Source organism: Cyclopterus lumpus, chromosome 21 (assembly GCF_009769545.1).
Source record: "Cyclopterus lumpus isolate fCycLum1 chromosome 21, fCycLum1.pri, whole genome shotgun sequence".
Classification (NCBI taxonomy): Eukaryota; Metazoa; Chordata; class Actinopteri; order Perciformes; family Cyclopteridae; genus Cyclopterus; species Cyclopterus lumpus.
Window position 1 is genome coordinate 6768446 of NC_046986.1, and position 18040 is coordinate 6786485.

The 18040-nt window shown below is 42.6% G+C and overlaps 2 protein-coding genes and 1 pseudogene across 3 annotated transcripts; 2 read left to right on the forward strand and 1 right to left on the reverse strand.

Annotated features, from left to right (window-relative positions):
• Window positions 1-4766: 4766 nt before the first annotated feature.
• On the forward strand, window positions 4767-8180 carry LOC117750054 (annotated as a pseudogene).
• LOC117750050 (glucose-1-phosphate adenylyltransferase large subunit 2, chloroplastic-like) lies at window positions 7739-10510 on the reverse strand. 2 transcript variants are annotated; one of them, XM_034560915.1, is made up of 8 exons: window positions 9942-10510; window positions 9251-9340; window positions 9088-9167; window positions 8888-9003; window positions 8679-8776; window positions 8210-8278; window positions 8066-8124; window positions 7739-7865 (listed from the first exon to the last, which is right to left on the reverse strand). In XM_034560915.1, exons 1-8 carry the CDS (start codon window positions 10131-10133, stop codon window positions 7745-7747), a joined length of 825 nt encoding a protein of 274 aa, XP_034416806.1. In that variant the 5' UTR covers window positions 10134-10510; the 3' UTR covers window positions 7739-7744. The 2 variants fall into 2 exon arrangements, with proteins under 2 accessions (XP_034416806.1, XP_034416805.1); XM_034560914.1 differs by having other exon boundaries at window positions 7739-7880.
• A 1624-nt stretch (window positions 10511-12134) lies between these two features.
• On the forward strand, window positions 12135-14331 carry LOC117750048 (serine/threonine-protein kinase pim-2-like). The gene is made up of 6 exons (XM_034560912.1): window positions 12135-12599; window positions 12742-12908; window positions 13005-13262; window positions 13355-13535; window positions 13652-13813; window positions 13905-14331. The coding sequence occupies exons 1-6, from the start codon at window positions 12332-12334 to the stop codon at window positions 13994-13996; spliced, it is 1128 nt and encodes a 375-aa protein (XP_034416803.1). The 5' UTR covers window positions 12135-12331; the 3' UTR covers window positions 13997-14331.
• The last annotated feature ends 3709 nt before the right edge of the window (window positions 14332-18040 follow it).

Consider the following 18040-nt stretch of genomic DNA (forward strand, 5'->3'; position numbering starts at 1 on the left):
ATTCAGCTAATTATAATATAAATATGGGCAGACTGGCCAGGAGCCGAGGCGCCGCCCAAACCGTGACATTGTTCAAAATCTGGCATTTCCCTGTTGGACGGGAGAAACATTACCTTAAATACCATAATAGCGGCGGGCCTCAAATAATCTCTACTATAAAGGGCCGGTCCCGTCATTTCAAGTCAAGATGACTAAAAATATCTGATCAATACACGATGCTAATTATTATAAAATATGGGCAGACTGCGGCCAGGAGCCGACTTGAGTTTCCTGAAGCACGATGACGGCAACAGACCAGCATCGATGTTTCTTAATGCTCATTTATTGCTCAGCTCTTTCAGGCTGTTTGTGTGCAGCAGAAAGCGTGACGGCGCTCTTTAACCTGCCGTGTTCTGCTGCAGGAGCGCGCACACGCAGCCCCGAGGGTACGAAGCGTTACAGCGGTCTTTACTATAATTTATAATTCATAATACTCGGCGGGCCGGATCAAAACGTCATCCGTCATTTCCAGTCAAGATGACTCAAAAGATCTGATCAATACACGATGTAGCCAATCACGTATTCAGCTAATTATAATATGAATATAGGCAGACTGCGGCCAGGAGCCGAGGCGCTGCCCAAACCGTAAGATTGTTCAATATCTGGCATTTCCCTGTTGGACAGGAGAAACATTACCGTACATCCCATAATAGCAGCGGGCCTCAAATAATCTCTACTATAAAGGGCCGGTCCCGTCATTTCATGTCAAGATGACTCAAAAGATCTGAACAACATACCTTTTAAGCTTTTATAACGACGGTCTTTTGATTTGACCAAAATTATAAACTGATCTGATTAAGAACATAGATTGCGGCAAAAAAACTTGTACGGTAATAATAATAATAAACGTTTTAAGAACAATAGGTTCTCAATACCACAAATACGATACTGGTATATTTATCTATAGTAGTAATAAATAAAACATCTGTATGGTTCCCTTTTTACCATTTTCTTCCTGCCCAGCCTTTTGAACACTTAACAAATGGCATTAATATTAGTATTAATACAGCAAGATAATAATGAAAACGGTCTCCCCTTGCAGTCAATGCGTGCAGACAGCATGACATGGAGTCGTTTGATGGAACCTTTAAGCTTTTATAAACGTCTTTTGATTTGACCAAAATTATAAACTGATCTGATTAAGAACATAGATTGCGGCAAAAAAACTTGTACGGTAATAATAATGATAAACATTTTAAGAACAATAGGTCCTCAATACCACAAATATTATACTGGTATATTTATCTATAATAGTAACACATTAAACATCTGTATGGTTCCCTTTTTACCATTTTGCTTTGATTGTGCGCTATTTTAATTAAGCATCGATACAAAAAATATGCAAAATCGTATTGTTTTTAACGTACGGGTACCGCGGTACCATTTTAGTATCGATGCACCGTGCAAAACATTGCAGCAGCAGATGTTGCAGGCCGACATCCAAGCTGACCCTAACAATGAAGACGCTGTTGACATCTCAACACTGATTGACCAATCACGTATTCAGCTAATTATAATATAAATATGGCAGACTGCGGCCAGGAGCCGAAGCGCTGCCCAAACCGTAAGATTGTTCAATCTCTGGCATTTTCCTGTTGGACAGGAGAAACATTACCATAAATCCCATAATGCCGTAGGGCCTCAAATAATCTCTACTATAAAGGGCCGGACCATCAGAGCAGTTTCTCAAGCAGCTGAAAGAGGCAGCCAGTGGATCTGGATCAAACGGAAGGACCCTTGCTGGGCTATAACTTCATGACCCCCCCACCCCCACAGGGGAACCCAATTCAGATCCCTCCAACTTGAGGAGGGCATATGAGGTATGCGGTCAGCTGTAGGGCTGGCTCAGGGAAGTGGACGCCCCTGCCTTGCATAGTCCCGTGGGAAATCTTAATTGGGCATGGGACACAAGCTAAGGCTTGATCACCCTTTAGCTGGCCACCTTTGTTGAGGGTGTTTAGTGATTAAAGGCCGAAACACCCAAGAACAATCGGTTCTCAATACCACAAATATGATACTGGTATATTTATCTATAATAGTAATACATAATATTCCTCCTCACTGTCTTTTTATTATGTCTGTATATTTTAGGTACCCACGTCCCCCCAGAGTTGCCTGCATGTGGACCCGGATCAGCGTTTCACCCTGGAGCAACTGAGGAATCACCCGTGGCTGAGATAGTATCACACCACACACACACACGTCTTAATTTACATTTAAACATAAACTACACTATAGATAGATAGCTGTTTTAATTTGACTCACATTATATTATTTATGTTCTAACAATTGTCTTATTTTTCAGATCCAGGCACAGGCCCATCCGTCTGAGAAGAGGGGATCTCTCTTTGAATTGCCTCTTCCGAGATTTCTTCCCATTTTGGGGAGTTTTTTTCTCGTTTTCTTAGAGAGCTCGGGATGGGTCAGGAGCTGCTGCTGCTGCTGCTTTGAAAATAATAAAATGTAAAAAGAAAATTAATCTTTTCTTTCATTTTTTTACTTTAATATGATTTTTAATCCACAAAAAGTCAAAAGTTAAACATTGCTGGTGAGCCCAGAGCTACAGCTGTAATCTCAGTAGAGATATTTCCAGATATCTCTTATTTCTTATAAATTGTACGACATGGACTTTATCAACATGTTATATTCATATCAAGCCATTTTTCTGCTGACAGGATAAGTTGTTGCTGCATAAAATAACAAAAGAAACGGTCACCTTAGACCAAGAATTAAGAAACGGGTCACCTTAGACCAGGTATTAAGAAACAGGGTCAGCTTAGACCAACAATTAAGAAACGGTCACCTTAGACCTAGCAGTAATTAAGAAACGTGTCACCTTAGACCAACAATTAAGAAACGGGTCACCTTAAACCAGGAATTAAGAAACGGTCACCTTAGACCAGGAATTAAGAAACGGGTCACGGGTCACCTTAGACCAGGAATTAAGAAACGGGTCACCTTAGACCAACAATTAAAAAGTCACGTTAGACCAGAAAATAACTGGGAAATAAGAAAAGGTCACGTTAGACCAGGAGGTACAAAACGATCACGTTAGACCAGTGTTATGCTCTCTTTTTAGTCTAGGGGAAAAGTGGGGATCAAGCAGTGTACCCAAAAGCAATACCTTATTGGAAAAGGACTCCAGTTAAAGTGAAAGTCACCTAAGTACCTAACTCACCTAAGTATCTGATATTTACTGTACTTAAGTATCAAAAGTAATTTTCTGATATTAAATGTACTTAAGTATTGAAAGTAAAAGTACAAATAGTTGAAAAGAATTGGGTTGGCTGTGATCCATCCAGGAGCAACAATGTTCAACATAATATATTGTACATACGTATACTTTTGCATCTACTTTGAATTTATCATCATAATTTTCTGAAAAGCAATACGACACTATGAAGGAGTTGTAACGTGCTTAAAAACGTGCGTTTATAATTATGCTCATTCAGACTAGAGGACGTAGAGGGCAAATGCATAATATTGTGTTCAGCAATAAAGATCAACTTGATGCATCAGGTCAGTGTTTTGAGAAAGAACAGCTGCCTTGTAAACACCTCTGGGCCTGATTTGGTGGGGTTTGTTTGTTTGTTGTTTTTCTTGCTTTGCAGCGCTCTGGTGGTGGAAAAGCAGCCCGTCGTGCCCACAAAGGCGAAAAAAAAGTACACTAAGTATATTTAATCTTAGCATACTTGAGTATACTTGAAGTCCTACTTATCACAAGTATATTTAAAGTGTGTTATTTTTGGAACATTTATACATCATATATATAAATATATTTAGTGTATTTGTACCACATGTGGATGGAAGGTTTGAACCCCTGCATGCTTATTGAATGAGTAATCCTCTCCCCTCCCCCAAACACCCCCTGTCGCTGCCAACAGGCAAAATCTATATTATTTTTTACAAGGATCTCTTTTTAGTTCATTCCCACACACCATTGTTATACTGAATCCACATTGTTGATTTCCTTATTTCACTCATCGCCTGAGTAAATGGTCCACCTTGGTGGAAACAACAACACAGGGCCTAGATTCATATGACTGGAAAACATGAACAACCCTCAGTTTTATTTACTTGATATAAAGGTTATTTTTCATACACACTCTTGTCTTTAGCATCTAGCAGCAACTACTAGCCTAATATAATATAAATATGTATGTATGGTGACAGCTCTGGGAATGGTTTATCTTTTATCAACTGCATCTAAAAAATAGAAAAAGCGGATGATGCCACTCTGATGTGAAGTTAGTGGTTTGTGCAAATGTTAGGTTGTCACTGAGTGTAAAGAGCTGGTTTTAATCGACGTGTAGCAAAATATGGTGCGTGTTATCTAAAATGCTATAAACTGCGACAAAACATTACAAAGTTATGGAAGAGGATTGGGGACAAAGGAAGTCCGATTACGTCCGAATTTTGAAATCAGAACTCAAATAATTGTGTAGCCCTAATCCTCTTCTGTTCAAAGTATCACAGCACAACATGACATATGAGAAAAGAAATCTCTGTTGAAGAGTGGCACTGTGTAAACAGCCACTTTTTTTTTCTTCAATGTATTGCATTTAAATTGTGCATTAATTTGCTGTAGTGTGATGGCCTGTGCTCTTTTAATATAAACCTATAGTAATCTAGTTTTTATTTTACATCTAGAATCTTTAACAGATGAAAAAACATACTGTGTGTGTCAACCGCCCACCTCCAGGGGGCAGTGCAGTCACAACTGGACCGACCGCCGCACCCGGAAACGCTCTTAACGCTGCTGCGCATGCGTGTACACTGAAGTTATCCGTTCACGTAAAATTAACTTCCACCAACATGTCTTCGAAACTTCGCGATAACGAGGATAGTTTTGAAGGACCGTGCGCTCTCAAGGAGGAATTAAACAAAAAGGTGAAGTCCGCTAACACGAGCTGGTAGACATGTAGCTAACGTTATAGCATGAAGTACATGAATAACTGGGCGGCCATGTTGGAAAGTTATAGCGTAAAAAGTTATTTTTGATAACTTTCAGATATAGGAGCAGAAGGTTGTCGTGGATGAGCTCTCCAATCTGAAGAAAAACAGGGTGGGTGGAACCAATTGTACCTCGAATTTACATATTTATTCTTTTTTTAAATATTTTTTAACTGGTTATGCCTTGCAAACTATGGATAGGAACTCTCTTAGTTAAACCTTTTTTTCCTGAGTTGTTAGACGCAAATTGTTGAGCAATCTTTTAAATTATTTTCTCCAGAAAATGCATTTTTTTGTGTATTAATGTACACTTTGTATACATTATTCCCCCCCCCCCCCAGAAAGTCTTCATCCAGCAGAGGAACAGTAACTTATTCTTCAGAGTAGACAGAGGTTTGACACTGGGTTCATGTAAAAGTAAGTCATTTTTAATAGATAAACTAGCTGCGTTTTGTCTTATCTCACTGAAAAATGTGATCATAATGGGTATTTTCCTTTCTCCAGAGGAACTCGATAACATGAAAAAGGACCTGCAGGATATGTGAGACGGACCTTCACCGCGACAATGTGCGGCATCTTTTGTCTGTTGAGTCTGTCGGCCGCTCGGTGTGCGTGGAGCGAAGCGGTTCACGAGCTTTTGAAGAGAAGGGGGCCCGACTCGAGCCAGGACGTCACAGTCGGAGGCACAGATGCCTCGGTGTTTGTTCTCTGCCCACGTTCTCCACATGAAGGGTCTTCTTACCCCTCAGCCGGTTCAAGACCACACTGGGAATGTTCTGGTGTGGAACGGGGAGATTTTCGGAGGTCTCCCGGTGATGCCAGAGGAAAATGACACGGCCGTTGTCTCTCAGCGTCTATCATCCTGTGACGGCCCTTCGGAGATTCTGTCCGTCCTGTCCACTTTATGTGGGCCGTGGGCATTTGTTTACCACCAGAAGGCTGGAGACTACCTCTGGTTCGGCAGAGACTTCCTTGGAAGGCGGAGTTTGCTGTGGACATTTGATGCAGAGGTCAACGCCTTGACCCTGACTTCTGTGGCGGCCCGTGAATCTGGACCTACGCAGTCTTCTTGGCAGGAAGTCCCGGCGGTTGGTGTGTACAGGGTCGACCTGAAGGCGGTAGCAGAAGCTGGCTGCGTGACGTTTGAGGTTTATCCCTGGGCTCACGGGGGATGCGATCTTGTCTCGAGGAACAGTCCGGCTGTTTTGGAGTCGGTCCCCAGCGGCTGCACCGCCGTCATGAACCGGTCCGGCCTCGTACTCACCTCGCCCGTGTGCCCTCTCAATATGAAAAAAAAAAAATGCGCCAGGAGCGCGTTTGCCATTTGGTGCATCCGCTGGAGACGGTGCCCGATGACAGCATTGGCTGCGCCGTGTGGTTCGCAGCAAGAGGGATCGGGTACGTCACGGGGCACGGTGACCCGAGGCCCTTCACGTCGTCGGCAAAGGTACATGAGTCAAAAACTTCTGAGCTCTATTGAACTTTTAAAATATTTTTTAGGGGATTTGATGCAACTGTTCCATGCGCTACTACACTGGTGTCAGTGCTGAAGGATAAAAAGTAAATTTTATATTAATAGGACCGCCCCCTCGTAGTCGACTTAATTAGTCAATTTGGTCGTAGTCGACTTAAAACTTCTTTAGTCGATTAGTCGTTTTTTTAAAAATAATATGCCGAATGACTTATTTCCAAGAAACGCACGAGCACAACTCTGCTAACCACAAGATCAGTTTTAGAGACTAATTGATTAAATCAATTAATTGATTAGTCGACATCGATGCGTCATATCTTAAGTTGAGATATGATTCCCAATCCTCAAAACGACCACATTGACCGTGTTTACCTTTTTCCACGACCGCAGGTGGTTTTGACAGGAATCGGGGCGGACGAGCAGCTTACTCCAGACACAGAGTCCGATTTACAGCGTCGGGACACGAGGGGCTGATCCAGGAACTGGAAATGGAGCTGGGCAGGATCCCGTCCAGGAATTTGGGCAGAGATGACCGAGTGATCGGGGACCATGGGAAAGAGGCTAGGTAAGGGTTGTGCACGTTACCAGAGCCAAAACGGGATGTCTTGAAATTGCACATTTAGTTCAGTTTCTCCGGGTACTTTATTCAGACAGTTAACTGATCCTGATTTTAAGTATGAGACAGGCTTCATCTTTTAAGACTTTATCCTTACGGAACAGAGGAAGTGGTGTGTGTGTGTGTGTGTGGCTGTGCAGCAAAAAGTCAGGTTTCAGGAATCAGCGTTTCTCCTCTTGAGGGTAAAAAGGTGTACGCAGCGAGTAAATCACAATCATAACTGCCTTCAGATTTCCCTACTTGGACGAGGACGTGGTGAGCCACTTGAATTCTTTGCCCGTGTGGGAGAAGGCGGACCTGTCGCTTCCTCGCGGCGTCGGGGAGAAGCTCCTCCTGAGGCTCACGGCGAAGCGGCTGGGCCTCGGCCAGTCGGCCGTCCTGCCCAAGAGAGCCATGCAGTTCGGATCCCGCATCGCAAAGATGGAGGCCCGCCATGAAAAGGCCTCTGACAGATGCACAAGACTGCTCACCGAGTAGACAAATCATTGGTTTTAATGCAAATAATGTATATAAAAAAATAAACATTTTAATGGAAAATGTTCATTAGAAAATCCCTTGCAGTACAATTCATATTTAAAGGCTTATTTACAGTTACAATTCTTGAAATTGGCCATTTGATTAGTTATCGTTGCATAAATATGGTGTTTTTGTCCAGTTCCCAGTTCCTACACCATGTAAGAGCCAGCGTCTTGAAGTTTCTCTCTGAAGTAGAGGTCACATTCAATATAGGAAGGCAAGTTTCCAACGTCGAAACGCCCAGAAATCTGATGAATGTATACTGGCTCTCTGAAAGTAAAAAAACAAAACAAAGTATAATTTATTGAGAAATACACGTGACAAATTGATTTTTAAAGTATTCGTTTTAGCAGAGTACATTTTTTACGTGTATAGAAAGTTTTAACCGGTCCGTCGCCACAAAGCGGAATTCCAAATAGATTTGCATAACGATGCTGATCCCGGACTCTTGAGGGTCCGGCAGAAATTACCTTGGAATGAGCCAAGACACAAAGTTCCCCGGGGCGTCTTTCTCATCAATAGGAGCCTCCTATGGAAACAACAAGTTGAGTATTAAAAGTAAATAAATAAAAACGATTAACATCGCATGTCGTACTTTTGATTATTAAATGTACCTTCTTTTCCTCAAGAAAGGTATCCAACAGAGGAAGGCTTTTCTTTGAAAACACATAGAAACATGGACACTGAAAAACAAATGCAAGAAGTTATTGTCTCCAAAGTGGTGTAGATGTATACTGTACATGTGGGGCGTCTCATAAGAATACCAGTAAACTTCACATGTATCACGAACATGTCACCTATTAATTAGAGGGTCATCGCATCGGACAGAATAATTGGTAGCCAGTCGTTATTTCAGATTTTTATATTGCTATATGAAATATTATGACAACATGTTTGTACATGTGCTCTTATGTATTTCACTGAGAGCTAAATACTTAAACTCGGTGAAGACCATGAGGCCCCATCTTTGGGGTAGATGCCAAGTGTCTTCTGACGTCTTATGAGCCGGAAACATTAGCCAATCGCTGCAGAGCATCTGCAACCAAAGAGCCGAGCGACTGGTGTCGTCGGGAGTGAACTTACTGCTCTCCTCGACTTTGTCTCGGTAGGAAGAGGCTTCTCCTTCATACAGAGGACGCGGAGATCGCCGTCTACTTCCAATATCCCGTATTTACGAGTGTCTGACAAAGACGCACACAATGCAGAAGTGATTTGCGAGCACGAGCCGTGTTTGAAACTTCGGGGTGAGACTTCCACGAGGTCGTGCCGAGAGCCGAACCTCCTCTACTCACCCTGCTCGTCGCACTGGTACGAGAGCACCAGACAGCTGTCCTCGCTCTTTGCTTGGAGGTCAGAAAACCTCTCTTTTACTTTGCTGAGGCTAAAATCCTCTTTGAAGAGGGTGTCACTGTAACGGATGAAAAAGGGAGTTGTGTGAATCTGGCAGAATCGGGGACATAGTGTCAACTCGGGAGGGAGGAGGGGCACTTACCCCCCAATTATGAGGACATGGTCTTCTACTTCGAAGTGCTTTACTGCAAGTTGCAGGCAGGCGACGGCTCCAAGGCGCCCCTTGGTGGAATAGAGTCAGAGGTATAAAAGAAACAGAAACGTGTGTACAATATGTTGTTGTGATGGTGAAAACGTGCGTTTACATCGTTGCTCGTCGTCCGATCGCTGAGGATCTCGACGTTTGTGAAATGTGACGCCCACTCTTCGAAAGCGGCGAGGTAGACGGCGTTAGTCTGTGGAGAGAAAGTGGGCGCTCGAGTGTTGGAACAGAGTGGGTCAATCATTCTCAGTCCAAGTGTATACCTGCATATTATGGGATGGCCCTGGTCCTTAAGGCAAACAAGTCTGTATTGGCTTAACAAATACATTGGTATGATTACTGCAAAATGTACTAATTCTTATTATTAAATAGAAAAAGTACTCATTATGCAGAATAGCTTATTTTTAGACATTACATTTTAGTCATTACATATGTTATTATTGACTTAACAAATACATTGGTATGATGACGAAAAATTGAATAAAAATAGTAATAATACTTATTATTATTATTAAATTGGAAAAAATACTCATTATGCAGAATGGCTTCTTTTAGACAATACATTTTAGTCATTACATATGATTTTATTATTGGCTTAAATAATAATTAGTACTATTTATTTTATTATATTTTGCGTAAAAAAGTACTCATTATGCAGAATGGCTACTTTTAGACATTACATATGATTTTATTATTGGTGCATTATTAGAGGATAATGTAACATGTCACGGTTCTATGCATCATATTTAATGGCCCTCTGAATACAAGTTTAACGACGACGTTCCGTTACTCACGACGACATAAATGCGGTCCACGCAGTCGGAGGCGGTGAGCGCGCGGACCCAGTGGGATATCAGGGCGCACCGTCCCACCGGCAGCAGCGGCTTGGCGGTCCCGGACAGGTGAGCGAACTTCCCGGTGCTGTCGGCCGCCACGTCCCTCTGGAGCCTGGTCCCGTAGCCGGCGGCGAGAATCACCGCTTTCATTTTACACTCGGAACCGGGAGAAACGACGGTTACTCGCTCAGTGTTACCCGGTAATTCACTTCCTTGGCAGGCAGAATGGGGGGAATATAAAGTATTGGGAAACGGCTACAGACGTACCGAGATCGGACTCTACTCTCGCGATAATCAAGTCTGGCTTCGCGAGACGAGATTTTGAAACACGTCCGGTTGCAATTCTTTCAAAATAAAATATAGCTTTCTCCGGAGATTTTACAGAATAACAACGTTTCGATTAACCACAGGGGCAGGTGTGCGAGATTAACTGTTTTTAGAATTAACTGTTTTTTTAATTAAATGTTTTTTTGTTTGCGTGCGTGAGGCAGATGTGTCGTCGGAGCGGCCTCTCAGGACCCAAGTCGACTCACTAGGAAATACACATTTCCATCGCTTATCCTCTCTGTCGCGTTCTTTTTATGGGATATTGTTAAAGACTAAACACGGATGACTTTGCTGTGAAATGCACCACCTGTTCGGGAGGCTGTGGTTGAGACGCCGAGGACACTTAGCGAGGACCAGAGTGAAGACAACGTAGGTGACTCTGTTGATGCCTGTTCAATATACTACTAACTTCAATAAATACTTGACAAAACGCTCTTGTTGTGAATCTGATATGTATGTCATACTTCGTTATCTGACGTCAAGTCGATTTGAGAGCAGTTTCCTCTTCATACAGTGTGTAAATGAAACAGGGACAAGATATGTTGTGTCCTTTTTTAATTTGATTTGGAGGACTTCAATTGCAGTTCTGTCCCCAAGTAATAGTTACAGAGACTGCTTTCTGCTCTCTGGCCAAACGGGGGCAGGGTTGAGCCCGTAACGCTCGGTAGATGAGGACTATTTGTTAAGTTTGTGCAACTTGGTTGAAAAGGTGCGCTCACCTTTTTACTCATGCAGCGAAACGCCGTCGGCGAGGAAAACATGGCCGGTGCGCTTTTCTTTCTCCAAATAAGAGCAAAAGAAACAAATATTCTGTGCATGTAAACGTATGTATTGTTACATCATGTTTGGGAATAAAGGAACAGTTTGACATTGTGACATCCCGACTTTCTTATGTTACGTTACATAACGATAGTAAAGTCAACGCTGATGTTCCGTTTAACTGCCCCGTTTGCTGCCGCTTCTCGGAGCGCGGAAACGTGCCTCCAATTGACAATTGCGTATGTTCTCTGCTCCCGTCGACACCCGGACCTAGTTGTTCCTGTTCTCCTTCTCTGCAATAAACTACTGGTCTAAGAACTGTCGCTGCATTTGGGTCCCTGAACTCACCACACCATAACCATGTGGGTACAACCCCAAAAAAGTGCATTAGAGATCTCTGGGGGTCGCTTACATTTAAACATATTTTAATAAATGGCTGCTATTACATTTGGTCCAACATTGTCGGAGCTACGCTAACGAGTTAGCTGTCAAATGACAACATTGATGCCACTCTCATAATTGATTTGTTGAATATGAAGCTAGCTGCTTAGCTTCATTTAAGAGGAAACAGCTAGCCGCTGAATGCACAGTATGAATGTATTCAGTGGATACCTCCATCTTTAATTATAAACTGTACACACAGAATTTACTCTAAACCCTCATTTGCATATTCCGTAACGGGTCACCTTAGACCAACAATTAAGAAACGGTCACCTTAGACCAGGCATGTCCAAAGTCCGGCCCGCGGTCAGATTTCATACGGCCCGCAGATTCGGTCTTATGTGTTAGTTATGGCTCGCTAGCTCTGTCAGAATAAATAAATACAAATGTAAAGATGTAATTCCTCATTTCACCACACGGTGGCAGCACCGTTCTCAAGGGGCGTTGACACCAAACGCTCCGCCAGTTTGTGCTGCTGCTCTCGTAGCGCTGGAAGCGGAGTCGGTGAAATTCCCCGAGCTGTGTGAGCCTACGGGTGATGTTATGAACCCAGACACCAGGGCGTTAGATGTTCCGACGTTTATGGGATGTCCACAACAAGTGGATACCTCCATGTTAATTTATAAACTGTACACACAGAATTTACTCTAAACCCTCATTTGCATATTTCGGAACACTGTGACGTCACAGACTGTGACTTCATAGAACCCGTCATAAAAGGCACAATAGAACGCTCGGTGCCAGCTCCCATATATAAACTCCAGCCTTCCAGCAACAAACACTATTTTTGTTAGAAAAGTCTTCATCAGTCTTCAGGTGTAATGGGGAAAGTATTAGGAAAACACTTCTACGCTGAGGAGGACGTCGTCCCTGGAGGAAGGAATAGAGAAGAATCACAAGATGGGGAAAGCCCACAGAGCAGGCACCTGGACCCCAACCCCTGTGAAGATGAGTTGCCGTCCAGCTCCGTCCCTGGGCAAAAAAAGAGGAAAAGAATAGAAGATGGGGAAAGCGTACAGAGGGAGAAAAGCAGGAGACTGGACCCCATCTCCTGTGAGGATGAGTTGCCGTCGACCTCAGAGGACACTGGTAAGCTATATCCCCATATTTTAACTATTATTCTGCTATAAATGGTTTAAGAGACATCGAATGATCGTCTTGTGTTTTTGTCCTCGTTCGTGTTGTGAACGTCAGTAAATTCATGTTGTGATGTTTTTTCTCTCATCTCTAGAAAGCAGAAACCCACCCGAGGCGGCTCAGAGCGAGAGAAGCGCCGATGATGGACCGGTTCTAGACTCGTCAGCCATGTTTAAGGCCAAGTACCGGCAGCAGAAGAAACTTGGCGAAGGAGGATGTGGATGCGTGTATGCTGGCTATCGTAGAGAGGATAATCTTCCTGTAAGTTTTTCACATGTTCTTTCACACACATACAGACACACACACAGAGTACGGTCAGGAAGTGTAACCAAAAAGTCTTGTTTGTATCTCCCTTAGGTCGCTATTAAGCATATTACCATAGACGAAAATCTCCTCCTTCACGAAGACACTGATGGGCTCCATATCCCCATGGAGGTCGCTGTGCTAAGGAAACTAGAGGCCGAATCAGAGCGGCATTCAGCACACGTTGACCTGCTGGACTGGTACATTGTGGACGAGGAGCTGATCCTGGTGCTGGAGAGACCGATGCCGGCCGTAGACCTCTCCAACTACATTGAATCCAAAGGAGGCCACTTGAAAGAAAAGGAAGCTAAGGTAAGCTGCTGTAGTCATCTCAGAGTCTCAGCCATGAAAACATGTCCAAGCATCCTCTCTGATCCCTCAACTCTCTCTTTTTTGTCTTTCAGGTTATAATTAAGCAGTTGGTGAGTGTAGCCATTGACCTGCAGGAGAAACACATTTTCCACCGGGACATCAAGCCGGAAAATCTCCTTATTGAGACCTGCATGAAGGCGCCGCGAGTTCGCGTCATCGACTTCGGTCTGAGCTGCTTCGCCGAAGAAGACGACGCCTTTGACACCTTTTATGGTAAGAAGTCCAATTTTACTCCTGCTCTTTATTAACTTTACCCATCGGAGACTTTTACATTGAAACAAAGCTCTTCCTCCTCCTCAATGTCTTTTTATTATGTCTGTATATTTTAGGTACTCACATCCCCCCAGAGTGGTCCAGTCGGGAGGAGTACAAAGCGGGACCCTCGACAGTATACCAGATCGGAATGGTCCTGTTCTACATGCGACACAAGGCGGCATCTACACCGGAGATGACCTTTCAGGAGCTGAATGAGACCAGTTGGCTTTCCAAAGGTAAGAAAAACATAAACACAAAAATCTGTTCATTTGAGTTCACGTTGCGATGGATCACATGACCTCACCCATTCTTCTCCTTTCTCTACAGATGGCAAAGATTTCTTTGAGGCGTCCTTATGTGCGGACCCGGATATTCGTTTCACTCTGTACCAGCTGAAGCATCACCCGTGGCTGAGATAGCATCACACACACAAACACACGCACACACGTCTTCATTTATTTATTCCTCATACGTCTGCCAATCAATTTTTACCCGCTGTCATCGTAACACCAGCCGCGCAGATCAGCTGGTCCACTCTATTCAATAAGCACAAGGAAACAATGATATGGTTAGCCTATCATCTTGCTGCTGTCTTATTTAAATATGACTGTCTCTCTACCGTCACTTCATTCATGTTGCTTTTACGCACAATTCAAGGTGAAGACAATAATCAGAACGTCGCATCCGGATCTTCTCCTCGATATAATATAAATATGGCCAGGAGCCGAGGCGCTGCCCAAACCGTGAGATTGTTCAATCTCTTGCATTTCATTGTTGGACAGGAGAAACATTATCGTAAATCCATTAATAGCAGCGGGCCTCAAATAATCTTGCTACTATAAAGGGCTGGTCCCATCATTTCAAGTCAAGATGACTAAAAAGATCTGATCAATACACGATTCAGCCAATCACGTATTCAGCTAATTATAATATAAATATGGCAGACTGCGGCCAGGAGCCGAGGCGCTGACCAAACCGTGAGATTGTTCAATCTCTTACATTTCCCTGTTGGACAGGAGAAACATTACCGTACATCCCATAATGTCGGCGGGCCTCAAATAATCTCTACTATAAAGGGCCGGTCCCGTCATTTCAAGTCAAGATGACTAAAAATATCTGATCAATACACGATTCAGCTAATTATTATAAAATATGGGCAGACTGCGGCCAGGAGCCGACTTGAGTTTCCTGAAGCACGATGACGGCAACAGACCAGCATCGATGTTTCTTAATGCTCATTTATTGCTCAGCTCTTTCAGGCTGTTTGTGTGCAGCAGAAAGCGTGACGGCGCTCTTTAACCTGCCGTGTTCTGCTGCAGGAGCGCGCACACGCAGCCCCGAGGGTACGAAGCGTTACAGCGGTCTTTACTATAATTTATAATTAATAATACTCGGTGGGCCGGATCAAAACGTCATCCGTCATTTCCAGTCAATATGACTCAAAACATCTGATCAATATACAATTCAGCCAATCACGTATTCAGCTAATTATAATATGAATATAGGCAGACTGCGGCCAGGAGCCGAGGCGCTGCCCAAACCGTAAGATTGTTCAATATCTGGCATTTCCCTGTTGGACAGGAGAAACATTACCGTACATCCCATAATAGCAGCGGGCCTCAAATAATCTCTACTATAAAGGGCCGGTCCCGTCATTTCATGTCAAGATGACTCAAAAGATCTGAACAACATACCTTTTAAGCTTTTATAACGACGGTCTTTTGATTTGACCAAAATTCTAAACTGATCTGATTAAGAACATAGATTGCGGCAAAATAACTTGTACGGTAATAATAATAATTAACGTTTTAAGAACAATAGGTTCTCAATACCACAAATACGATACTGGTATATTTATCTATAGTAGTAATAAATAAAACATCTGTATGGTTCCCTTTTTACCATTTTGTTCCTGCCCAGCCTTTTGAACACTTAACAAATGGCATTAATATTAGTAATAATACAGCAAGATAATAATGAAAACGGTCTCCCCTTGCAGTCAATGCGTGCAGACAGCATGACATGGAGTCGTTTGATGGAACCTTTAAGCTTTTATAAACGTCTTTTGATTTGACCAAAATTATAAACTGATCTGATTAAGAACATAGATTGCGGTAAAAAAACTTGTATGATAATAATAATAATAAACGTTTTAAGAACAATAGGTCCTCAATACCACAAATATTATACTGGTAAATTTATCTATAATAGTAATACATAAAACATCTGTATGGTTCCCTTTTTACCATTTTGCTCTGATTGCGCGCTATTTTAATTAAGCATCGATACAAAAAATATGCAAAATCGTATTGTTTTTAACGTACGGGTACCGCGGTACCATTTTAGTGTCGATGCACCGTGCAAAACATTGCAGCAGCAGATGTTGCAGGCCGACATCCAAGCTGACCCTAACAATGAAGACGCTGTTGACATCTCAACACTGATTGACCAATCACGTATTCAGCTAATTATAATATAAATATGGCAGACTGCGGCCAGGAGCCGAAGCGCTGCCCAAACCGTAAGATTGTTCAATCTCTGGCATTTCCCTGTTGGACAGGAGAAACATTACTATAAATCCCATAATGTCGTCGGGCCTCAAATAATCTCTACTATAAAGGGCCGGACCATCAGAGCAGTTTCTCAAGCAGCTGAAAGAGGCAGCCAGTGGATCTGGATCAAACAGAAGGACCCTTGCTGGGCTATAACTTCATGACCCCCCCACCCCCACAGGGGAACCCAATTCAGATCCCTCCAACTTGAGGAGGGCATATGAGGTATGCGGTCAGCTGTAGGGCTGGCTCAGGGAAGTGGACGCCCCTGCCTTGCATAGTCCCGTGGGAAATCTTAATTGGGCATGGGACACAAGCTAAGGCTTGATCACCCTTTAGCTGGCCACCTTTGTTGAGGGTGTTTAGTGATTAAAGGCCGAAACACCCAAGAACAATCGGTTCTCAATACCACAAATATGATACTGGTATATTTATCTATAATAGTAATACATAATATTCCTCCTCACTGTCTTTTTATTATGTCTGTATATTTTAGGTACCCACGTCCCCCCAGAGTTGCCTGCATGTGGACCCGGATCAGCGTTTCACCCTGGAGCAACTGAGGAATCACCCGTGGCTGAGATAGTATCACACCACACACACACACGTCTTAATTTACATTTAAACATAAACTACACTATAGATAGATAGCTGTTTTAATTTGACTCGCATTATATTATTTATGTTCTAACAATTGTCTTATTTTTCAGATCCAGTCACAGGCCCATCCGTCTGAGAAGAGGGGATCTCTCTTTGAATTGCCTCTTCCGAGATTTCTTCCCATTTTGGGTTTTTTTTCCTCGTTTTCTTAGAGAGCTCGGGATGGGTCAGGAGCTGCTGCTGCTGCTGCTTTGAAAATAATAAAATGTAAAAAGAAAATTAATCTTTTCTTTCATTTTTTTACTTTAATATGATTTTTAATCCACTTTTAAAAAAAAAGTCAAAAGTTAAACATTGCTGGTGAGCCCAGAGCTACAGCTGTAATCTCAGTAGAGATATTTCCAGATATCTCTTATTTCTTAGAAATTGTACGACATGGACTTTATCAACATGTTATATTCATATCAAGCCATTTTTTCTGCTGACAGGATAAGTTGTTGCTGCATAAAATAACAAAAGAAACGGTCACCTTAGACCAAGAATTAAGAAACGGGTCACCTTAGACCACGAATTAAGAAACAGGGTCACCTTAGACCAGGAATTAAGAAACAGGGTCACCTTAGACCTTAGCAGGAATTAAGAAACGGGTCACCTTAGACCAGGAATTAAGAAACGGGTCACCTTAGATCAGGAATTAAGAAACGGGTCACGGGTCACCTTAGACCAGGAATTAAGAAACGGGTCACGGGTCACCTTAGACCAGGAATTAAGAAACAGGTCACCTTAGACCAACAATTAAGAAACGGGTCACCTTAGACCAACAATTAAAAAGTCACGTTAGACCAGAAAATAACTGGGAAATAAGAAAAGGTCATGTTAGACCAGGAGGTACAAAACGATCACGTTAGACCAGTGTTACGCCCTCTTTTTATTCTAAGGGAAAAGTGGGGATCAAGCAGTGTACCCAAAATTAATACCTTACTGGAAAAGGACTCCAGTTAAAGTGAAAGTCACCTAAGTACCTAACTCACCTAAGTATCTGATATTTACTGTACTTAAGTATCAAAAGTAATTTTCTGATATTAAATGTACTTAAGTATTGAAAGTAAAAGTACAAATAGTTGAAAAGAATTGGGTTGGCTGTGATCCATCCAGGAGCAACAATGTTCAACATAATATATTGTACATACGTATACTTTTGCATCTACTTTGAATTTATCATCATAATTCTCTGAAAAGCAATACGACACTATGAAGGAGTTGTAACGTGCTTAAAAACGTGCGTTTATAATTATGCTCATTCAGACTAGA

Excerpts from the sequence above, each read along its gene's own strand:
- LOC117750048 (XM_034560912.1), top strand. The coding sequence starts at position 12,332 with ATGGGGAAAGTATTAGGAAAACACTTCTACGCTGAGGAGGACGTCGTC. Across the intron at positions 12,909-13,004 it reads GTAGAGAGGATAATCTTCCT|GTCGCTATTAAGCATATTAC; the intron begins GTAAGTTTTTCA and ends TATCTCCCTTAG. Across the intron at positions 13,814-13,904 it reads GACCAGTTGGCTTTCCAAAG|ATGGCAAAGATTTCTTTGAG; the intron begins GTAAGAAAAACA and ends CTTTCTCTACAG.
- LOC117750050 (XM_034560914.1), bottom strand. The coding sequence starts at position 10,133 with ATGAAAGCGGTGATTCTCGCCGCCGGCTACGGGACCAGGCTCCAGAGG. Across the intron at positions 8,777-8,887 it reads GTACCAGTGCGACGAGCAGG|ACACTCGTAAATACGGGATA; the intron begins GTGAGTAGAGGA and ends CGTCTTTGTCAG. Across the intron at positions 8,125-8,209 it reads CCTTTCTTGAGGAAAAGAAG|GAGGCTCCTATTGATGAGAA; the intron begins GTACATTTAATA and ends TTGTTTCCATAG.